Source organism: Syngnathus leptorhynchus, chromosome 8 (assembly GCF_054491065.1).
Source record: "Syngnathus leptorhynchus isolate UIUO chromosome 8, UIUO_Slep, whole genome shotgun sequence".
NCBI lineage: Eukaryota > Metazoa > Chordata > Actinopteri > Syngnathiformes > Syngnathidae > Syngnathus > Syngnathus leptorhynchus.
The window spans coordinates 217,399-240,731 of NC_141202.1; the positions used below are offsets into that span (position 1 = coordinate 217,399).

Consider the following 23,333-nt stretch of genomic DNA (forward strand, 5'->3'; position numbering starts at 1 on the left):
CGGACAGACATGGCTTAGCAGGTCTTTTGCTCAATATTGCAAACCTTTTTTTCTGCCTGTGTGCGTGGATTTGTTGGACAAAAATAGGATTCCCTCTCTCCTCAGGTGCGGCGGCTACATCTTCTGTTTCACTTGGTGCTTTGTCACCAAAGCATTGGTGGAAGCCACCAGTGAACAGGAGCTGTCAGCGACTCTTTGCTTCCACGACGGGATGAGTTGGCCCGCTTAAAGCGCGCCGGGGCGAGCACTCGACAAAAACACACACGCACGCACGCGCCGGAATGGATGACACCCACTGACGGCAGTACTTTGATCCCATCAGCGGTCAATGGATAAATGAGCCGGCCCACCTGGCCACTGGCGAGAAACAGCCCTTTCGCTCCCTCCAGTGGGCAAAGCCATTCGACCTGCACAAAGTGACCATTCGTGAGCGAGATGATCCATAAATGCATTGAATAGTGACCGATGAGGTTAAGGATGAATGGCCAGCACCAGGAAGTCATCCATGAAGGTGATATTTGAGAGCACAAAAGCATTTTTTTTTTCTTTCTCCCCCTTCCATGTCTCCTTTGGTGGTAGTTGTCTAATGACTGATGATGAGTGTAAAATATGTCCTTCACCTTTACATGACCCCCCCCACCCATCCATCCATCCATCCACCATTGTGCGTGGGTGAGTGGATGCCAATGTGTATGACAGAGATGGCCACAATTTGGACTACTTAGTCTGTCCTATCATCAAAGCTCAGAGGTGAGAGCACCATTGTGGATACTGACTTCTCACATTTCCCTTTCAACTGGAGAGGGACGGGAGGGAGGGAGGGAGGGAGGAGGCAGATCAAAGCCAAAACACACACACACATTTCCTACCCTTACAAAGTCAGGTGGAGACCATCGTGGATCTTCTCAATGAAGCAATACCAAGTTGGTCAGGATTGCAATCGGACTTCCCGTGAATCCACTCGACCTTTTGTGCTCGACTTCTCAGAATGTCTCGAAACGACTTGTTCCCTCTGACCTTCCCCTGACATCCAGCGTCCATCTCCGGCGATACATCTGCACGTCATAAACGTCCGAGGAATATCGCATGGACATCTCCTTCCTGACTCAAATGTGAATGCAGAATGAAGGCTTAGCTATTCCTGCTTAGCTTTGGCCATTACTCATCTGTGGGCATCCTGTGGAGATCTCAGTAATGACCTGCCAAGTCATCTTTGAGCGATTTCCCTCTTCTGGACTTGCATGAAGCAAAGCTGTCAAAGCTTGTTAGCAAGACACTAGGGGTTGGCCAGGTGCTTCATGGTAGAAGCCAGAGCAGGCTTTCAGGCGCTCCAGAGGTGCTAGGCTAGGCCAGCCTCACCCAACCTCAGGCGGGCTGTGGAGCTTTCTCCAATGCAACTGGATCCTTAAATCGCCCTTTGTTTCATTGCCTTTGCATTTGAGAGCCTTTCCAACTTCATGAATGTTTGCGGTCAATTCCAATTTCTCCTTGATGCGCTGTGATAGAGCAAAGTACCAGTGGTAATGTTTTCCAGTTGTAGAAAGTTGCTCATGTCAGCTTCAGGCCGGGCCTGGCCGGGCCGGGCGTGCTACTCTGATACTTGGTCTGACCGATCCGGCGTCTACTTTGAGCCGCTTCCGAGCAAGAGAAAGCAAACGATGGTATTTTGATCGCTGAACTGCAGTCTTGAGAAAAGCCGGCAGAATACGCCGAGCTTTGGAAGGCGTTCTCGACATGGGCTGGACACCTTTATTGTTTCAGTTATTGGGTCATCAAGTTAGCAGCTGCTACCGTTTCATTGAAGCGCTTTTAATTCAGCAATAGCTTCAAGCGGAAAACTACATGCAGATGGGAGTCGTCTTGACTCTGCTGTGCTTGCTTTTGTGGGCTTCCCCCCACATTCCCAAAACACCCATGTTAGCTTTATTGAATGCGTTGCTGCTCTTGAAGTGGTTGGCCATCAGTCCAGAGTGGACTTTATGTGACGGGGTAGGCTTCCTTCTGTCCCCGAGGTATTCATGACATTTGACTAAAGCGGCCATATTTCTTTGCGGGAAGGGATATGAAGTGCAGAGGCTTTGGCTGAAGTCAAGAGCATACGTGCACGCATACATACCATACATTCAGTTTACATTGCGCACATGTGGCCAGTATATTTGAGTCTAATAGGCAGAACCTCGACCTGTGCACATTCAGTGCCCTCTGCAAAGACAACAAATGAAGGTGTGGGTGGATTGCAATAAATTACAAGGAGCCACCCATCTTTCATTTCTGGAACCTTCCCAAAATGATTGACGGCAGATGACACTTTTTTGCATCGGTCAGCGCCGTCGGTGTCTGTGCCGCACCATCTGGCTCTTTCTCAAGCAAAAGCATTGCAACAGAGCAAGATAGGCGAGGCAGCTGCACGCTGGATCCACGCTGGCTGCGCGCTGGCTGGCTGCGCACTGGCTGGCTGGCTGGATGGATGGCTGGCTGACTGGGTAGCTGGCTGGATGGCTGGCTCACTGGCTGGCTGGCTGGCTGATAGCTGGCCGCACACATTTCCCTTTCGTAGAAGCGTTTTGATTTGCTTGAACTTGTGCGGCCTCTTCCGGAATTTTTCAGGGTCCTGGAGGGATCGTAGATTTGGGCTTCTCGGCAGAGCGACTGACGGAAGACCTATTTGACGCATGGTGCCACGCAAATCATTTGCGGCTTAGTCACAGCTACGCCGTACCACTGAGCCTTTAGGGATTAAAAGACGAGGCAGCATGTTGGCAAGAAACACAAACGCGCCGGGGCTTCCTGCGGAGAAGACAGGTGCGCCATAGGAGCCACTTGAACCCCGGAGCGATACATACGGGAGGAGAAAACATACACGGCGCGTCTACCCCGATACACAAACCCTCACGGATGACACCTTCCTGTCAGCTAAACAGCCGCGAGAGTGCGCTAGACGCGCCGTCAATTTTTCTCATTTGTGGTTTAAATGCGGCCAAACTACAGACGGCGGTGGCTTCCCGTTCCGTTGCCACCATTTGGTCATCGCGGTTTCAAGCCGGTGGATGGAAAATGGACGGGCTTATTGAAAGAAAAGCACGGCCGCTGGACGTAGTAGCTTCCTGCCATAACGTGCACGCTGACATAAGAGTCCCAATTGGCCATTGAGGGAAAGCACTGACGGACGAGATGAAAGAAGGAAAGAACGAAAAGGAAGTTGACCGACAGGACGTTCAGTAACCCTAAGCCTTCTCTTCTCTTCCGGGCTAACAACCTTCTTTGCGAGAGAGGATGTTGCTTGCTCTGCTGTGCTGTGCTGTGCAGTGGCTCAAGTGCAGCTCTATGGCCTCTCAACTGTTTGTTTACAAGCTGCACAGCACTGATTACAAATGCTCTGATGTCGCCTGGACCACGGACAGACAGCACGCATATACAAGCCGCCAAGTCGCTTGAACTCTCCAAATGGCTTGAAGGCTTCCTTTTGCTCCACTCTGACATCTAGCGCCACTTGCATTCACGTCCCCGTCGTTTCCCTTCCACGGAATCAAGAGTCGCTTCTCGGCCTACCTTGATCAAAAGCAAAGCAGAGCAGAGCTGATCAAAGCCTACCTCAACGGAACGAGCGTTGGTCGGCCATCATCTTGACGCCGGTGCGGGTTCAGATTTCCTCTGCGGCTGGCTCCGATCTTCGGCAACCCCCAAACCTTTGCCCTCCTCGCATGTGGAATTTACAAACAAACGCCGTGAACAACAATCCAAAATGAAGAAAGTTTTTGACCTAAGCAAGTGACTATCTAGTCGCTTGCTGGCTGGCCTGAGGCAGACAGATAAACACGGTGCCTTGCCAAAGAAAAACACACTTCTCTTGGGGAAGATGCCAAGAATACTTGCAGCTACTGTGGGGAAAAGAACTCCAGTGTCACCTGTGGTGCCGGCACTCAGGCAGGCAGCCAGGCAGGCAGCCAGGCAGGCAGGCAGGCAGACAGACAGACCGACAGACAGACCACTGCATGTGTCCTATTCATTTAACAACAGGTTTATTTGTGTGGCGCACTGCTAAAACACCTCTCTGTGTCACGTTCATATCCGATATGTCTGGAATGGTGTCAATAAGAAGTACAGGTCAACTGAATGGCTCGGCTGATGTTTGTTTTCAATTGGATCCCGCCCGCCAACAGTCAATGTCAGCCTTACTGTGTTTGAACAATGAAATTCGATTTGTTCTCTTTGTTAAGCCTCTTGTTGAGTCCACTGAAGTACTTCTCTCGGAAGGCGTTGTGTCCCTGGTAGGCGCTGAAGCAAGAGTCCGACACATGAGCCAGGCTCTCCAGCTCCTTTGGAAAGACACACAGAGCTAGATAGATAGAGATACACGTACGTACGTACGTCCGTCCGTACGTCCGTACGTAGGCTGCCTGAAGCCAGGAACAAAACAAAACACCTTTGATATCGTACCTCCGGTTCTCGGACTTTCTCCATGGTGATTAGGCGACGAGACGTGTGGCTTGAAAGGATCTGTTCACAGTTGCTAATGAGACGCAGACACGGATGGAGGGGGACCATCTCCTCACAATATCTGCAAACATAGTCGTTGGTCTCCATGAGTCATCAAAAGAAGGATTAAGGTCATTTCCGTTCATCAAATAATCCTTCCCATTCAAATTCAATCAACAGCTTCTGGTTTAGGCCAACTTTCACCCTGGCAAGGCGTGCGTGTGCACACGTGTGTGCGTGTGCGTGTGCGTGTGCGAGAGCAGCCGCAACGTAGACAGACGCAAACCATTGTTCTGATCAGCCAGTCGGGGGTGGGCTCGGCTCGGCTCGGGAGTTGAACGGAAACCCGATCGCTGCCGTCCGTGTCCAGCGGCCGGCAGATTAGGCCCAAGAGACGGACGGACAGACGGAGCGCGTTTGGAGCGCGTTTGGGCTTCCACACTGTGGCCTGCCTGCGCTGCCGCCTGCGGTTGACATACAATGCTGCTTTTTGGTCAAAAGATGCCCCCTCGTGGTAGGTAGGTAATTGCACGAGCTCACAGTGAATAGTAGTAAATGACGGGGAAAGTTGAGCGCTCCGCTGAGTGAAATGCAAGAGTTCCTTGGGGAGAATGCATTTCACACGTCATTGCTCGCGGCGGGCCCGGCCTGACATTGCCGCTGCGTGACTGCGGCCGTTAACAACGGTTCAACGCTCGCTCTACAAAATAGTTCATGGATTGAGTCTTAATAATCATGTTTACTCACTCCGGCCTATAAACAGGCAGCCAGTAGACCAGCCTCCCTCCCGCGACCAGGCGACGTGCGGAGAAGTTGAGCATGTCAGCTAATATTTGACTCATGTGGTAGGACTGGGAAACAGGCACGTGCGACTCAGCGTAGCTAGAAAGAAGACAATATTAGGCCTGTATCATTTCCTCCACCTTTCGCTGCTACACTACTCAATAGACTTACACGCCATCCACAGCTTTTGCACTTTCCTTCTGGGAGCCTGTTCGCCTTGTGGACTCGCGTATGCCGTACGGAGCTGACCGCACCGCACCCCCAAAAGTGAAAATGATTGACATACTTGAAAAGGTCGAATGCGGCGCAACCTACGGTCTGTGACGATGGCATCGAAGAGGGCCTTTTCCCTCCACACGGGCTTGGAGGCATCAGACACCATCACATCCACATACAATTTCTCGCTTCCGTATTGTCGTAGGTTGGCTCGGATGTTCTCGTCCGGTCCTCGCCACTTCTGGTCTTTGCGACTCGACCTTCCTGGGGCAAAAAGAAAACCAAAAACCAAACATCAAATCACGCTGGGCGATGCAGTCGCATGAGATCCTAAACTCCCTCGGCTACATTTCCACGTGGAGAAAATAATCAAAGCGCCATCACCTTTGCCGTGGATAGTGTTGTAATCGATATCGGATCCACACACATAGGCTCCAAAATGGGAACAAGCAACCAAAAGGCTTCCTTGAACAAAGCAGAAGAGCGGAATTTCATGTTTGCGTGAGAGAAATACAGTAGCTAGCTCACAAACTCACCGGTGCCGACAAATGGGTCAAAGACCAGATCGTGCTCTTTGACCTTGGCGTGGTTGGCCATGATGAAGGAGAGACCTGCATCCATGCTGGTGTTCCCAATGAAGTGTCGCTTTTTCACACTGTGAGAACGAATCAATTCACGCTGACCATCCGCAATCTGTGGGACGGGAGCTCGGTCAGGAATACGTGCCAGGGATGAACGTTATTTGGGCTCCAGATTCTCACCCAACGGCCAAAGTAAATGGAATATGGATGCTGAGGGATGTTGTTTGGGTCAGTGCCGTAATCTTCCAGCAAGCAGAAGACATGCTGAGGGTTCTTTAGACTAACCAGACCCTCAAATGGAAGGTAATCCATTGCCTGCAGAGAGAAGACGCAAGACGTGGACTTTGATCGGTGTCATAAAACGGCAAAGCCAAAATAAAACGTGAGGGGCGGCGGATAAAAATGATCTTTAACGCCACTGCGCCTAATTCTAAGCGACTGTCTATTATTTTTTTTTGTTGTATCTCCTAGCGGGTGAACGGCTGCACAAGTTGATTGAAATGCAAACGTTTTGATTTCTTATTCACACTCACGTCGATTCGTTTCGCTCGCTCGGTGAAATCCAGGGTTTTGTTGAAGGTGTAAACGTTTATCCTGTATGTCGAGTCTTTACGCAAGAATGGCAACTGCAAAGGGCGAGCGCAAAAGGAACGTTTTAGTAAACGAGTTGATTCAACACACAGCAAAACTAAGTGTCACGAACCATCTGTTCTACTGGGTAGTTCAGTAAGGATGTTCTGAGCTCATTGTGATTTCTTCCATGGCCCCACAGCTCAAACGCAGACCTCCGCGTATGCACAAGACATTAGAAACATTGTAAGCAGTGGGAGCACACAGCAATGCAAGAATAAAAAGTCCTACTTGGCACAAACAGATCGAGCCATGACGCAGCAGACGTCCTCTTCGGTCAAATCCTCCAGACACCAGAAAGGACACTTGGAAATAATGTGCACTTCAAATGGAATCATTCGCACTGTCACCCATCCTTATTCGAAAATCGGTTGTTACGGATACCTTTTCCTGAAAGTCTTTCCAAGGACTGAAACGTTTTCCTCTGAGAGCCAGTAGAGCCTCGATTTCCTGGAGACGACAAGAAGTCACGCATCTATCTTTTTACACGCCTTTTAGTAGTACTGTATTATTGCATCAGTAGTGATAGACGAATGACGCTCAAGTAAATTGCGAGGAAGAACAAAAAAAACATACATTGTTGTCTCACTTAGAAACACATTGCGAACTGCGAAGTCTGCCCTTAAATCCTGCTTCATGGGGATAACCTGGGTTATTGTTGTGAAGGCTGTACTGTCCGTAACAGTCGGCAAAAGTTGACCCACTTCAATAACAACAACAACAACAACAACGACGACAACAACAACGACGACAACGACAACGAGGGCTTCGCACCGATTGCAGAAGACGGCAAACACACGACAGACAGACTGATCTCGTCTGTAGCTCCGCTAAAAGAAAACATATTGCATTCTTATCAAAACAGCAGGACGGAGTTCGTGTCAGTTTATACCAATTTACCGGTAACCTGAAGTCCAAGTTGTCTTGAGCAAGATGAAATAAATATTGAAGGCATGCACGTCGACCGGGGGCTGCCATGTTTGTTGTGACTCAAAATACGCCCGACTAGAAACAAAGCTGGGGAGAGGAGAGGACCCACTTAGTGGTAGAACCAAGGTTTTTTTTTTTTTTTTTCTTCACTGTGCCTGCCACGCGTGAAGAGCATATTTGTGGTGTATTGTATTCAAACGAGTGTATCGGGATTTCATTTTATGGAGTCAGTAAAAACAATAACAGCGACGAGTTTGTTCCAATTTGTAATCCGCTTGACCTCATCAGGGCAGGCAGCCAGGCACAGGCAGGCAGGCTCTTTCTCGTCTGTCCCGCCTTCTCTCCGCTGTGATTGGCTAGTTGGCTCATATCAAAGAAGTCATTGGTTGAAAGGAACGCCTATCGCCCGGGTTTTGCTTTGGCTGGCCTAGTAATCCTGTCGTACACTTCCTTGTTGACTGATGTTAATACTCTGGCTCCAGAGAAGAGGACATTTACAGTCTGAGATGTCAGTTTCATGGCGGCTACCATTCTTCACACGTTTAGTATTGCAAGGGGTCTGTCAACTGGTTCATTGTTCAAATCATGAGGAAGAGTGAGTGCAAAGGCTCTCTTTGAATAAAATTGCCTTTAATCGTCCTTTCTTTTCCAATAAAGCCGTCATGGACGGAAAGCATTCTCCCGGTCACCTTACGGACGACAGAGCCGCCGAGCGCGCGGCCTCCTCTGTCAAAGGCCTGAAGGACAATTGGCAGAAGTGGTGCGATGGACACCGGGAACAGCAGAAGCGCAACCCCTTCAGTCATGACACCAGGCCCGTGGCAGTGGTCTCCCACAGGGCTCACGATGACTACGGCAGACCCCCGCGAGGCTCGCTGACGGCACAACGTGGGGAGGACGCCCGCACACACATCAGCAGAGAGCTTCGGGAGTTGTGTGAGGTGATAAGAGACATTGGGGTGCAGGGCCACAACCGTGGCGTCTCAGTGGAATTTGGAAAGCTCTTTGAGCATTATGTGACCATCTCCAACAAACTGGTAGGGATTCTTCTGAGAGGCCGCAAGCAGAAGCTGCTGGACTTTGAGGGGGAGATGCTGTGGCAAGGGAAGGATGACCACGTTGTGATTACTTTGTTGCAATGACCAAAACCAGGGTCAAGGAGCGTGCTTTGCTTTGGACGCTTGCTTTCATCGCTCGGCTGAAATGAATGGTGTGAGATCATGATACCAAACTGTCATTTTGGTAACGGTCGATGGCAAACGGAAGCATACCGACATCGGCGCAATACGTATACAGAAGAAACAAATGACGTTTGATAAAGCGCAGTCTGTTTGGTGATTGTAGGAGCCGATTGTAAAATAATGACCAGTAAAATACACTTTTAATACAGTGTTTATTCATAATATACCAATGCCTCTTCAAGTGCATCCATTTGACAATTCCTCGCATTTTCATTCCATCAACATGCAGTGTTCAACATAAACGGGTAGGCTACACCGCTGAAGTTGAAATTTCTTTTGGGAATTAGTCTTTGCGATGGCATGCTACAAACACGGTCCATTCTCATGCTATATAAATGAGGTTTTCCAATGCAAGTGCAAGAGTCATTTTCTAATTTCAGGACTCCACCGCAGATAAAAGAAACAAAACAACAACAATATTTTGAAAAGAGTTTAGTGTTCTCTGGAAAATTGTTCAGTTTACTCATTTATGGTGGGCAATGGATGAGCACAGCACTAAATTACAGACAGAAAATGTAATAAGTAAGTTTCCCACGTGAAGACATTTTGACAATTTGCTTGTAAGCGTTACTATCGCATACTTAACCTGAAGTGACTTCCTTGTTTCCACACAAAAGGCAAGGGCCTTCTAAATAGTTGATGCCCCAGCTCTTGTTTCCAAAATACCCAGCATGTCAAACAGCTGAGGTAGTCGTGGTCATTTGTTTGATCCTCTACGTCATGCTCAAGTGATGATGGAAGTTTCTTTTCTTTTTTGGAATCACTTCATCTTAGCATCAGTTGTCTCCATTTAAACACAGAGTAGGCACATCACATGGACACAAAGTGGGTGGGACGGTACGTTTTTCAGCCGCTTTCTTCTTTAGAGTTGAGAAGCTCGATCAGTTGCTCGACCTGAAAACCATTCCGATATTTGCAAAGGTGCGACTTTATCATTCCGAATGGAACGGAAGGGAAATTTGGCGCTGAAACAAGCACACATCCTTGATTGCTTACCGTAATGAACCAGTAAGAATTGAGTCTGTAGAACAAGCGCGACATGAAGCTCATCTGGCTGGCGGGTGCTAGAACGTGAAGGTGGAGATGTGCCACTGAACAGAACGGGGGCCAATGGAAGCCCAATCTACAGGCAAAGAGACATTTCCTTTGAGAACCGCAAAGCAACGACCGACCATTCATTCTACAATGTACTGAATTGTATTGGATGCATTCATGTTGCTTACCGGACGTCACTAAGATCAGTCACGTTGTTTTTCCGCAAGATTTCCTTCCCAATCGCCACCATCTGTTTTACTGTCAACAAACACAAGGATTTAGTCATCAGGTCATTCCGACTTCTTTTGGAACATAGATGTGGCTTTACCCAGGGCCACGTGTTCTTTGCGGAGTGATTTGCAGTTTCCGACATGCTTGGTCGGGACAACCAGGTAATGGTGCGGGGCTCCGGGCTTGATGTCTCTGAAACACGAGATGTCCTCGTCCTGAAGTTTGGAAAAGGTTGCAGCAGAAACAATTGACTGGATGGAAACAAGACGGCCAGAATGCCGGCCTTCTTCTCGGAAATGAAAGATAAAGGGGGAATAGGAATGACTGCGAGTAGGCGAGGCGAGGCGAGGCGAGGCTAAGGTAGGGTAGGCAAGGGTGGTGACTCGACCAGATCGACATGTTTAGCTAGCGAATATATATATATATATGAAAAGAGTCTCACACAATGGAGAAGTTCCGTGCCCATTTCATGATGAACAATCTTGCAAAAAATACATTTTTTGTCATATCCTTCAATCTTGGAAACGTCCTGCACAGGTTGGGTCAAGTCAACGTTGCCCCCCTCCATCTTTAAGCGTCAAATAAGACCAAAAGAGAAGATCCCAGAAATCGGCCGACTGCTAAACTCAGGGGAAGCATATCGATAGTCGAAATCGGATCGGATTTCAATGCACCACCGCCAGAGGGTGCCAAACTACAAGTCTTTTGAAGGAAGGAAGGAAGCAAGGAAGCAAGGAAGCAAGAAAGCAAGAAAGCAAGAAAGAAAGAAAGAAAGAAAGCAAGAAAGAAAGCAAGAAAGCAAGAAAGCAAGCAAGAAAGAAAGAAAGCAAGAAAGCAAGAAAGCAAGAAAGAAAGAAAGCAAGAAAGCAAGAAAGAAAGAATGAAAGCCTTGTTCATTTAAGCCGGAAGAAAGTGTGTTCTCTTCTATGTAAGAGAATCCAAATACGTGGGACGGGTGGGATGGCGCCAGCGTGACTGACTGCAGTTGTTTGTATCTAGATGTGCCGTGCCAGCGCTTGCTTCAGGGTATAGCTAGTCTGCACAGTGATGGCCACATTTATGGCCATCAGTGGGAAATGACATCCAGGAGTTGGGTGGGGGCAGCCAAACGTCGCAATCCTACCTGTCCTTACGAGGCCTCAAAGACCTTGACCCTGTTCATGGCAAAATACGGATGTTCAAAAGCGAGGGGGAGTGCCAGCCGCCAATGCGGTCCAGACCTCCGGAATGAAAAGCTCGGAGACACAGTACGTCTTGATGTGATTTGTATCTTTAATAACAATCCTGCAATGTATTTAGTGTCAGCGTGTGATACAAAAATGCCTCGTTGATTGAGTGTCAGCAGTAAAGACATCGCTTTGACAGTAGTTCCAAATGAAACACCCACCGGCAGCGCCGGCACCGCCAGGCACTTCAAAAAAGAACGTGAACAAAAGTAAGTACAAGACGTTGCCTCCTGACGCGAGATCATCCATCCACACACCTTTTGACCCAATGAAAAGTCAAACGTGACAGTTGAGATGGCACGCATCCCAGATATCATAGGAAGAAAATGGACAACTTGTTTTATTTGTTCTGACCTTCATATTCAAATGACGCTCAGTGTGTCGTAAAAACAAACCACTTTGTCACATGGTCAAAGCGATTGTACCGTTTCCTTTGAACGGGTGTCTGGGTTCATGTACAGTAAACACAGTCTTAAGTTACACGCAAACATGCCTGTTCATCATAAAGTACAGTATGGCTCATTTCATCCCAAAGGCGCTTTGATTCCACAAAGTTTCTTACCCGACACGGACCGACGGGACGGGACGGGGCGGGGCGGGGCGGGGTGGGGTGTTCTCGACCAAGGAAGGGAAGGCTTAAGGCTGGCTTGGCTTGGCTTGGCTTGGCTTGTCTTGTCTTGGCTTGGCTTGGCTTGGCTTGGCTTGGCTTGGCTTAGCTTAGCTTAGTTTAGCTTAACTTAGTTTAGCTTAGCTTAGCTTAGCTTAGCTTAGCTTAGCTTAGCTTAGCTTAGCTTAGCTTGGCTTGGCTTGGCTTGGTTTGGTTTAGCTTGGCTTAGCTTAGCTTAGCTTAGCTTAGCTTAGCTTAGCTTAGTTTAGTTTAGTTTACGTAGGCTTCTGACGGACGGCAGGCAGTAGTTTAAGGCAACAGTGCTCCCAATCTTTTCATCATCACAGTAACCAGCCTGACCCACCTTGCACGCTTGGCTAACGGCACCCGCAAACAAACGTCGGCCGGTGAAAGCGTACGTGCGTGCATGCGTGCGTGCGCGCTCATCTTTCAAATTGCTTTGGGCTATTTTTCAAAGGTTCAGTTCCGTACTGTCCAGACCTCCAGGTCTTGGATGATGAAGTCCGTCTGCGCGGAGAGCGGAGCGTTGTGGAATGTGGGACAGGAAAAACTGGAGCCTCGGTACAGATCCGCGTCTATCCAGAGCCCAAATTCTCCCCTATACGTCCAAGGAAATAAAGGTCATCTGCTTAAGCCTTGTCAAAAAGATTTCCAACATCTGGTTTCTTTTGATCGCTCACGCCAACGTACCCTCCACCTCCGAGATGAAGAGACTCCATGTTGCCACTTACAAAGTAGGAGTTCTCGCCGCTCCACTTATAAGCCTGAAGGAAGGGCAAAACGATGGTCGGCAATTCGTCGGTCTAAAATGAACCAAAGACTTTGTACCTGGAAGTCAGGGTTGAAGGTGAATAGAAAGGTTTCTCCAGTTCCATAGCAGTATTTGCTTACTCGAAAGGGATCGGACGAAAAGGCTCCAAAAACCTGAAGATCGGATATCAGGTTGGGACGTGTAGACGCTAGAGGCTGCCCGCGCCCCAACAATCAAAGCGAGCCAGCGAGCCAGCGACCGACCTTTTTCTGCATATCTTTGACAACCAGCAGCACGGGACTGTCCAAGCCTGCCATGTTTCTGTAGAGCGTCTTGAGGCTGCTCCCGTGGACAGGGGTGCTGTAGACCAGTTGCCACCCGTAGCCTTGAGTCCGATCCGGCATGTGCGACGCCAGCTGTGAGCGAACCATTAGCCAGCAGTCAAAAAGAACGGGAGCCCATACTCTTTGAGCGACGCTTACACTTAGCAGGTGTCTGTCATCCAGAAGCTCGCTATAATCGCTCAGGACGGGTAGAACGTTAGCGACTTTGCCCTGGTACTCGGGTTCTTCTGTTTCAGAGTCCCAACTGCACAGACTCAAACGGCGCTTTGTGTCTTTTCCCGTGATAATCTGCAAAAGGCACAAATGGAGTAGCACCGGTTCAAATATACAACACAGCAGTCATTGGAACACACGAAGACTTGTGCTCCTAATCCCAAAAACAAGCAATGATAGTCTTGTACTTGAACATAGGGCTGGTCGCCGGCAAAGTAAAAGACCTTGACGCCACCGTCTGCCAACGGCTCCATAGCTCCTGATTTCTTTGTCTTTGCTAAGCTCATCACGCGTGTGCTACTGACTGCCATGGTGAGGAAAAAGCATGTGCCCTCCCTCATTTGTTTCGCACTTGTCTAGCTAGCCACCACAGTTTCTTTTTCCTGTAAACCGGAAAGGGGGGTGTGCTCTTTGTCTATGATGCTCGCTAAGTAGTCAGCGAAAGGATGTCCTAATAAAGAGAGGCTGGGTGGGGGAGAGGGAGGAAGCTGCCACTACGGCAGTGCCCACCTATGCAAAAAGTCTTATTGAATCCTAATAATAATCATAAGAATATCTGTTGTAAGACTTACCCCCCAATTTGTTGCTGCAGGATTGCTGAGCTGTTGACTTGATGGCCCCTTCTTTCCCACATGACACTTGTTCTGAAAGTGGGGCTTCTTCTTATTGCTGTTGTTGGTGCACATATCTGGTGACCATTGTACAAAGAAGGTGTAGAGGTGGTCAACCCTACACACACACACGCATCAAAGGACTTATTAGCATAAAAACAACAAGTACTCAATTGTACCTAATGTTGTGACCGGTCAATAGAGTTAGCCATGTGCATCTTAAAATGCACATTTCTTTTTTTGGTCCAATTGCAAGACAGTATTTATTAGCTCTGGCATCTTTTTGTAATGACGGCAGTTACGATGACTCGGAACCGCTAGGTATCGCCTCAACCTGTTGAGTGAAAACTGCCACGGTATCTGTTCAGGCACGCACGGTTCAGAAAGAAGACCAAAAAAAAAAGACAGAGCGTGCCCCTTCAACGTCTCGAGTATTAGTCATTGCAAACTAGGCGTGCAGAGTAAAAATCAAGAGCTCCTTGCGTGATGCTCCTCGATTGGCCAAAATAGCTCCCTCTTGTGCCAGCATCCCATGCAGCTAAGTATTGAGAATCCCGTCTCCTCTTCACTTACTCTCCAACACTGTAGGCAACTCCCATGGTTGAGTGGAAAAATGGAGAAGGTGGTGGTGGTGGTGGTGGTGGAGAGGAGAAGGCAAGAGATGGTGGTGCTTGGAGGCTCAATGCTGTAACAGCATGTCCACGCTGAGCCTGCGTGGGCGCTCCCCTTTTATAGCCTTGCGCTGCAGAGTGAAGCCCCTTTGGCCATATAGCCGCCCCTTTCCCTCCCACTTGGGCCCCTTTTGCACAAGGATTTCACAATCTAACATGTTAGTCATTAACTCAACACGCATCCCGGTTGGCCGGCCGGTCCTTAGTGTGGAGTTCACTCAGTTAATGTGGTGTCAAGGCTGTGCCTCTGCCCTGCTCGGCTCGGCTCTGCTCTGCATAGATAGTGGCATTGCAAATTCAATAAAGAACAAGCCCTGATAGTTTCTTTCCACTATACGTATGTTCTACATTGCGCCAGAGCCGAACGGACACGGACCTGTGCATGTTGGTCAGTCCGTCCCTGGGGGAACCTACGTCGAGGCAACCCGACACCTCTCCCGGCCGGAAACACTCCCACTTTGAAACATTTTTGGGTTCCGAGTGGGTCTCTCTGGAAATTTCCACTCTCCTGAGATGAGCTCACGATCGCTTTCGTGCCTCACCATCAAATGAAAGTACGGGTAACCACTGTTGCGGAAGAAATGGAAGGACAGAAGCTCCCCAAAAACACATTTCAGGACAGATTGTGTCATCCCCACCATACTGCTGTTAAAAAGAGTGAACACATCTGTTTCTCGTTGGTGGTTTTTTCACATGTAGGCTCCCACTTCTTTCTGTCCTCCTTTTAGGGGGAACAAGAACGAAAAAAAAAAATGAGAAGACGGCCAGAGTGGGATGTGGCTGCTGTGATCTGCAGTTAGGCAGAGCTCAGAGTGCCGCCCCCCCCGGCCAAAGGCTTTTTTTATTTTTCTTCGTAAAATCTTATATAAGGTTCGGTCGGGATTTGGGGGGATGGGAAGTCAGCAAAAAAAAGGGGATGGGACCATAAGAGATACGTGTATTTGTTCACCTTCTATCGACTGCTAAAGTCAATACTACTGTACAAAAGTTCAAGCAATCCTCTCTCCCCACACAAACCATGGCAAAATGAAATTGTTCAATGAATAGTGCAAGGAGATACAAAACACTAAGGTTGAAAAAGATGGCTGGCTGGCTGGCTGGCTGGCTGGCTGGCTGGCTGGCTGGATGGATGGATAGATGGATGGATGGATGGATGGATGGATGGATGGATGGATGGATGGATGGATGGATGGATGGATGGATGGGAGCTACTCTTTCTCCGTAGCTACCATCACCTAATTAACCCTGCATTTCGAGTTGACCTGCAACTGACCACACAAATGAAACAAAGAAAATCCTTAGGATGATGGTTCTCCGATTCTGCACGTCTGATCACTCAAGAAAAGTACCCCTCCAGACCTGCAGGAGGCAGAGGGAAAAAAAGAGCCACATCAAAGTTCCTGTCAGATGCCAGGAACGGACGGACGGACGGACAGACGGGTGGCCATATTGCCTACAGAGCGGCAGAAAAGCAAAGAAGGGAAGGAGAGCGAGAAAGCAAAGCCAAAGAGACTCCTGGCCGGTCACACGCAAGCGGTAGGAAGGTTGCTTTTGCTTTGCTTCATGCTCAGCTTGTCTGAAATGTCAGCTGTGTTTGTCTCAATCAATTTGGACTCTTCATATTTTCCTCCGATTGTGTATGTATGCAATGACTGAACTTACTCAACCTAACTTCAAAGAATGCAATGAAGAAAAGAAAAGAGCAAGGACCAAGGTCGGCCAAACAACTGCTTTAAAAGAGGACAGACAACTTGGTCTTCTGCAGGTCACTTTTGCAATTGGCTGCGAGGCTTGCAAGGCCATCTCCAAATCATCCCTAACCCACATGCATGCACGCAGTCCCACCGACACAAACAAAACCTCCCACAACAAGAATAGGAGTACGCGTACGCCTCTCTGGCCGCAAGAAACATTGGCGAATGTAGTCAGGCAGGCAGGCAGGCAGGCAGGCAGACACCCTGTGGTGAAAGGACGCCATTGATTTGGACATTGCAGCCACACTGCTTGCTACGCAGTCAAACTACTGGCTGCCGCGACGTATAGCGGCCACGATCCGATGGGACAACTTCACAAAGGCGTTCTTTCAAGACAGCCTCGACTTGACAGCCAAGTGCAAGCAATCGGCGAGGAAGGGACTTTTGAATGCTTTGAAAAGAATATGCTCAACATTCATGCACGTTTGGAAAAGAAGTCCAAATAGTATTGCGCAGATGCTTCTCCAATGGCGCTCGCACATGCGTTGCTCATTCCTTCTGTGGCACTGCACTCATCATTGGGCTCCTCCCTTCTCCCATGCACTTCATTTTGGCTGTTTGATGTCTCATCAGGACAGGCAGAAACACTTTTGCACGTGTCCGTTTAAAGGTTAGTTAAATGAGCACAGTACAAGCGTATTGATTTTCACCCAATTCTCCCAAAGTGTATTCTTGCACATACACGGACGGAGGAGAATGAAGAGAGATAATTGTTAGCATGTGTGCTGAAGTGGGCCAGGAAGGCTGGCTGGCTGACTGACTGACTGGCTGTTTGTCCTACTTGGCACGCTCTGAGATTATGCAAGAGGAATTCAGGGAGTCAAAAACAGGATGGGACTGCATTGTGGCGCTGAAATAAAAGTGCCGATACCCAACTTGAATGGATGTTATGTCACGACAATGTGATGAAACCTTTGCAAAAAGATCAATTTCAAGTGGCTAGTAGTCTCGCCTCCTTTCTAGCAGAGACGATGAAAGAGCTACGCAAGATATTGCTTATCATCGCCGGACCAAAAAGGATCGACTACTTCTCGAGAGTAGTCCCCGACCGTCCCGTTTGCAATTCATCTTTCTTTTAACGTTCAAGCTCGTCGACAATAACTAAAGATGATATCTTATTTTTGTTTGATTTCCATCGGATGCCACCTTTTAGCTGTTCTATAATATTTGAGATCCTATCCGCGGTTGTCACATTACCCTGTCCATATTCTTAAAATGTCAACTATATTCATCCAAATGAAGTTTGTGTGTGCTTCAGTCAGGAGACTGTGACCCATTTGTGTCTTTCTTGTGGTTCCAAGCTCACGTAGGCTGACGCAATTTGGGATCGTTCTACTCTCGTAAATGTTGAGGATGTGTAAAAGTGCCAAACATTTACAGAAGTGTGGATTGCTGATGTGCCAAATGCCAGGCTACAGCCTCCCTCCCTCCCTCCCTCCCTCCCTCCCTCCCTCCCTCGTGTTGCGTCTTTAGCCTTGGCTCGTCACGACCTCAGACTCAGAAGACCTGCGTCGCTTTATTTCAAAGAAAAAACAACCAAGAAGATCAAACTGTCTGAAAGAAATCCCATCAGTGTGAAAGTCACTGCAAATGGAAGTCTAAATACAGAAAATGAATATATATATACAAGAGGAAAAAAAAGGGCAGACAATAATAATAATGTTTTAGAGGTAGAAGAAAAGTCATTCTTCCAAATAGTATCATTTCGATCATTTGCTTACTTGGATCTTTCCCCCCCCCAGCAATTCCAACTCTTGTGGAACTTTTATTGTGTTGTTAGTGTTTCAAATTTGTACCACAATAAAGCGGACAAAGTAGGTCGAGTTTTGTCCTTTGGTTTATATTCATAGCAAAGAAATATGTAACCCCCACCTGGAAATCCAGAAAGCTACAGTGAACCTTTTTTTTTTTCTGCTGCTGCTTTGACGTTTATGTAACTGGCGGAAATGGGGTGTCAGAGTTCCCCTCCCTCCCTCCCTCCTTCCCCCCTTCCCCCCCTCCTTCCCTCCCTCCTTCCCTCCTTCCCTCCCTCGCAAGAGAGAGATGAGCCTGTGTGAAAACGGGCTTCCAATCTCCTCGTTCCTCCACAAGATGATAAGTGAACAAAATGATTCTAAAAAATAATTTGGAAGCGTCAAATGTCTTCATATTCCCATTTTCAATTGAAAAACTCTGCTCAGCATTCATGCAAACAAAGAAACAAACCTTCCGGGGATTCCACACTATATCATATCAAGTCAAGCCACTACCTTTAGAAGTTAAAAGCATTGTGATATTCGTCCATTTCAAATCAGATGGAAAATATCCCAAAATGATAGGCTTCTTTGTTCTGGAGGAATTCCTCCTCCTTAGACTGACACCCAGTGATCAAAAGGAAGAAGTACACATTCGCTGAGGCCGACAGAATTGGAACACGGTCCAATGTGTTTATGTGTCCTTGATTTATTATTTGTATTTTTTTTTTATACTATCTACCACAATTTCCCTCTTGACACCTTCATTGTCACCCCTTTGCAATACGTCCAGTACTCTAGTGGTAGTGGCTAGGCCCATCCGCTGGGGGGCACTAGTTAGACACAGAGACGGACAAGAGGAAGGGAGGGAAGGAAGGAAGGCAGGAAGGCAGGAAGGCAGGAAGGCAGGAAGGAAGGAAGGAAGGAAGGAAGGAAGGAAGGAAGGAAGGAAGGAAGGAAGGAAGGAAGGAAGGAAGGAAGGAAGGAAGGAAGGAAGGAAGGAAGGAAGGAAGGAAGGAAGGAAGGAAGGAAGGAAGGAAGAGCTTTTAGCAGCACTGGCCATGAGAAATGATTCCTTCTCATATTTAACACCAGATTGAAATAACCGGATGACCCAAAAATCCATCTGGAAGAAAGAAAGGGCACGTAAGCGGAGGGAGGGAGGGAGGGAGGGAGGGAGCCGTTTGTTCTTCTAACCTGCTTGCGTTCTTTCCTTGACACCCAACAAGCATTCTTGAGTCCATCAATTGTTGTAGGCCTACACTCAGACATTTTGCAAAGTTCTTCAAAGTGTGAGTTGAGCCAGTGTTGATCAGAAGCCTTTCCAGGAATAATAACACCAACTAAGACTATTGTGGATCCATGGGAGTGATTCTTTTTTGCTCTATGGCTATGAAAAGACGGACTTGTTTCTCGACAGTAGATGACAAAGCTTTTCTTGAGGGTCTCTCCCTCCCTCCTTCATTGTCTTCTTGGCCTTGTAAACTCCTCTTCCCCTCCCTCCTTTACCCGCGCTGTGTGATTAGATTCACACAGTCATTGTCACTGACGCACACTGCTCCATTTCTTCAAACCCTGTAAATAAGCTCAACTCTGCATGAACCCCATCCCCTCAAAACACACGTAGACTAATAAATGTGCGCTAGGCCAGATGCTACACTGTAATTGGCCAATGTGGCTTCCTGCTCTGGTGAAGAAGATATTTGAATCCACTCCCTTAAAGACGCACACGCACGCACGCTAAGGCTTGCCTCTAAAACATCTGCTGCATCCATCCCATGGCACATGGACATGCACACATCCGCATATAGATAGGCGGCGGCGGCACACGGTACAAGCAAAGCTACAATCATCACGCAGGGAGCCCCTCCCGGTTTAACCGCCAGGCCTGCCACCAATTTCAAAAGCACGCACACGCACACGCTCTGAGATCGCATCTGCAGCGCTTCCCTTGGAAGCTCCTCTTGGAGACTACTGGTTGACTTTGCATCACCACGTACAACGCACAAGTATTGATTTTGACAACAAGTTTACATGCAGACGCTGTTTCAATAGTTTCATTTGTGGCCAAATAATACAATAAAATACTCCTTTGTGGATTTAATATCCATCCTTCCTATGAATTTGAGGCAAATGATGTGCATGTTTTTAGGACAGACAGCCCAATTCCCAGTACAAGTGACAATCGAGTCTTTTTTTCAATCTTACGACTAGTAAGCCTGTCCACTGTCAGTAGACCTGACCACAAAGCTATCTTGGTAGAAATGAGAATTTAAGAACGGTTGAGCAAAAAAATAAATCAATTGGATTCATCCTCCATTTTTACCATCCAATAGTTTGACATGGTTTTGACAAGAGAATAATAACAACAACGTATTGTATCAACAGACTTTGTATCGCTCCAATGAAATGGCGAGTCCAATGAAGAAGCGCCGCTGATTTGACTGTAGATGAGCATTTACAGTCGACCAACCTGACTAGTTAACAGGGATTGGGGGGCTGCAGATTGATTGGGGTGAGGCCCGGCGTTGACGAGAGAGAGAGCGAGAGAGAAAGTCAGACCTATCAAACACAAGCCCCCTGCTGAGTGGGGAATGGAAAAGCTGCTGGCTGGCACCAACATGAATATTTCAGCAGATAGCAAAAACTCTCTGTACCCTAGCCTCCCTCCCTCCCTCCCTCCCTCCCTCCCTCCCTCCCTCGCTCTCTGTGTCACCTTGTCTATCTCCCACTCTCCTCCCTTATCAAGCCCGGCCCAGCCCAGCTTCTCTGCTTCCTTCGCTCTCTTGTGGAGTGAGTGCACGGTGATAATGAACGCTGTGATAGCAATGGACCACGGTCGGTCGGGTTGGATGGATGGATGGATGGATGGATGGATGGATGGATGGATGGATGGATGGATGGAGTGGCAACGGAGAGAAGGAGAGCCACTCGCGTGAGCCCAAATCTGGGAAGGCCTACTCCAAAATGAATGGAAACGTGCGGAAGGGAGCAGAGTTGTGACTAGACAACCGCAGTAGTTACTCCACCATGAAACCGAAAGAAAAGAACAAATATTAGCAAGATGTCTGCTATTTCTAGCACCATTCTCAATTGTGAATTTGCGTGCGTGCTGTCACTGCAAAAGTCCGATTGGCATTTACATGCAGCAAAGGTGAGCTATTGCCAGTGGGAGCTGTGTGATGTCAACTTGTTTTGTTTTGCTTTGCTTTGCTTTGCTTGATTGCAAAAATGATAAAAATAAAGCACTCGCGTATGTGTGTCTACAACGCAAACACGCATGTAGCTGTTTTTTTTTTTCCCTTCTGTTTTTAACAAGTCACTGGAGATGGCGTGAATCACCTAAATGCAATTCCTGCTTCCTTCATCTTTGAATCTAGCGCACATTTGGAGTGCAAGGCAGCCAAAATAAACAATACTCCTGGGTTGCCACGTGTGCCATTTTCCAACGATCTAAGTGTTTTCTGAAAGATTCCACTCTTCAACTTGTGGGAACATAAAGGTTGAAGAAAAAAAACCAAGTGGTTAAAACAAGAAGCAATCAAGTTTTGCGTCATTTCTTTCTTTTTCACTTGTGTTTGGGTGTCTGGGGCTGACGCTGCCAAAATAAACAGGCAAATAGCCTGCAACCTAGATAAGCTGTACACAAGCAGCCTCATTAATTCTATTTGTTTATTTTCTTCATCAGTGTGTGTGTGTGCGTGTGTGCAGCGGGCTGGCACATTTCTACTGTATGTTTGAATTGTGTCCTCCTCGTAAAATACAAGTGAGTTCAATCTAGGAACCTAGTTCCAAATGATTCCATTTGTTGTCAGACTTGCTGCAAGGCCTTGCTTTTTGTTGACTCTCCCTCTTCTCTTCTCTCGTGCTGTCCTCTTTTCTTTTTGTGAGTCAGCATTGACAGTGGCTGGCTGGCTGGCAGGCTGGCTGGCTGGCTGGCTGGCTGGTTGGCTGGCTGGCTGGCTGTCTCCGTGTCCTCTGGTTCATATTGTTTCAGCAATGCCGTGTCCATTTTTGAATCTTGTGTGATAGCTATCTCAGCAGAGGACATTGGAGAGATAGAAAGAGAAAAGAAAGAGAAAGGAGCACGCCTGCTATCTTTTTGTCTGCCTGGCTGCCTAATCAACAGCACTCATTAGTCAGCCATTCAAAGTGCTCTTCATGGAAAGGCCACTTTTTTGCTGTCTGTCTGTCTGTCTGTCTGTCTGTCTGTGAATGTTCACTTGTGCATCACCCTCTTTTGGCGTCCTGTCTCCCAGTACAAAGAAATGAAATATGCATGCGTTGCATTTGTTTCATGTTGTGCCCCTGCAGATGCCGTTTCACTTTTCGCGGCAGTCTACGCGTGCATACCGACTCGTGCATACCGACTCGGGCATACCGACTCGGGCATACCGACTCGGGCATACCGACTCGGGCATACCGACTCGGGCATACCGACTCGGGCATACCGACTCGGGCATACCGACTCGGGCACGCAACGTCGGCTCCAATTGCATATTGATCCGGTTTCAAAAAAGATGTCGATCGATCGATCGATTGACTGACTGCCAGAGAGTCATGGCTCTCTCACTGGCAAGATCTTCTACGATTGTGCACAATGTCTTTAGAATATATGAGTCATTCTTTTGATATCCGTTGAGTCCAAATCAGTTTGGGCCTTACTCTTGTATTTTTTTTAGCCCTGAGTCAAGGCATGTTTTCCTACTCTGTGATTAGGCCAAGCAGGTGCACCTGTGGGCAGCTTCCACCAGCTAGAACTTGAGCAACCGCATGGGCCGCATGGGCGGCATGGGCGGTGCAAGGCAGAACGTTGCTTTAAAAGCCTCAATTTCACTCCCGGGGAAATTCGTTCATTATGGCTCCATGCATTCCAAAAAAAACAACAAATACAAGACGCATTGACCAAAATGTGCTATATTTTCAAAATGCCTGCCAATTGTGTATTGTTGTGACTTTGGAGTACATCGTTGTATGATAATGACACAACCCGGCAGCATGCGGCTGGCACACACACGCCAGCCAGCCAGCCAGCTCCGTGTTTGGAGGCCGACGGCGGCCGTCGTCCCACCACTGAAAGCGCTTTGTTTGTGACAGTGAGGCACGCAGACGGCATATGGTGCGAGACAAGATCCGTGGGCCGGCCCATGTGCGAGGGCAAAACCAAAAAGTTATCCCCCCATCTCTGTACTGTTGTTTTGCTCCCCCCCCATGTTGGCATATGTTCTGTTTGGTTGGCGGTGTTCCACATGCCAATCTGATGCCCCGGGCACTGCTGT

The 23,333-nt window shown here is 48.0% G+C and overlaps 3 protein-coding genes across 3 annotated transcripts; 1 reads left to right on the forward strand and 2 right to left on the reverse strand.

Moving 5' to 3' along the window:
- Positions 1-4,010: 4,010 nt before the first annotated feature.
- Positions 4,011-10,700, reverse strand: trmt11 (tRNA methyltransferase 11). The gene is made up of 16 exons (XM_085918393.1): positions 10,566-10,700; positions 10,221-10,338; positions 10,081-10,150; positions 9,854-9,980; positions 7,071-7,136; positions 6,918-6,991; positions 6,760-6,841; positions 6,590-6,682; positions 6,237-6,371; positions 6,012-6,168; positions 5,860-5,940; positions 5,575-5,739; positions 5,431-5,503; positions 5,224-5,358; positions 4,438-4,558; positions 4,011-4,316 (listed from the first exon to the last, which is right to left on the reverse strand). Exons 1-16 carry the CDS (start codon positions 10,689-10,691, stop codon positions 4,173-4,175), a joined length of 1,767 nt encoding a protein of 588 aa, XP_085774519.1. The 5' UTR covers positions 10,692-10,700; the 3' UTR covers positions 4,011-4,172.
- LOC147051501 (actin-binding Rho-activating protein) lies at positions 7,992-9,206 on the forward strand. The gene is made up of 2 exons (XM_085918392.1): positions 7,992-8,124; positions 8,274-9,206. The coding sequence occupies exon 2, from the start codon at positions 8,279-8,281 to the stop codon at positions 8,756-8,758; it is 480 nt and encodes a 159-aa protein (XP_085774518.1). The 5' UTR covers positions 7,992-8,124; positions 8,274-8,278; the 3' UTR covers positions 8,759-9,206.
- Positions 10,701-11,377: 677 nt separating the features above from the next.
- ncoa7a (nuclear receptor coactivator 7a) lies at positions 11,378-14,610 on the reverse strand. Its single transcript, XM_085918391.1, has 7 exons — positions 14,470-14,610; positions 13,858-14,014; positions 13,211-13,360; positions 12,992-13,144; positions 12,806-12,901; positions 12,668-12,741; positions 11,378-12,575 (listed from the first exon to the last, which is right to left on the reverse strand). Exons 1-7 carry the CDS (start codon positions 14,493-14,495, stop codon positions 12,437-12,439), a joined length of 795 nt encoding a protein of 264 aa, XP_085774517.1. The 5' UTR covers positions 14,496-14,610; the 3' UTR covers positions 11,378-12,436.
- Between the last annotated feature and the right edge of the window lie 8,723 nt (positions 14,611-23,333).

What these genes read in the sequence shown, in the direction of transcription:
- LOC147051501 (XM_085918392.1), top strand. Translation starts at nt 8,279, where the DNA reads ATGGACGGAAAGCATTCTCCCGGTCACCTTACGGACGACAGAGCCGCC.
- trmt11 (XM_085918393.1), bottom strand. Translation starts at nt 10,691, where the DNA reads ATGGAGGGGGGCAACGTTGACTTGACCCAACCTGTGCAGGACGTTTCC. An exon ending in CAAAGAACACGTGGCCCTGG is followed by an intron (nt 10,151 to 10,220) that starts GTAAAGCCACAT and finishes GTTTGTTGACAG; the next exon opens with TAAAACAGATGGTGGCGATT. An exon ending in GGAAAGACTTTCAGGAAAAG is followed by an intron (nt 6,992 to 7,070) that starts GTATCCGTAACA and finishes ATTATTTCCAAG; the next exon opens with TGTCCTTTCTGGTGTCTGGA.
- ncoa7a (XM_085918391.1), bottom strand. Translation starts at nt 14,495, where the DNA reads ATGGGAGTTGCCTACAGTGTTGGAGA. An exon ending in ATGACAGACACCTGCTAAGT is followed by an intron (nt 13,145 to 13,210) that starts GTAAGCGTCGCT and finishes GTTCGCTCACAG; the next exon opens with CTGGCGTCGCACATGCCGGA. An exon ending in CCTTCAACCCTGACTTCCAG is followed by an intron (nt 12,742 to 12,805) that starts GTACAAAGTCTT and finishes CCCTTCCTTCAG; the next exon opens with GCTTATAAGTGGAGCGGCGA.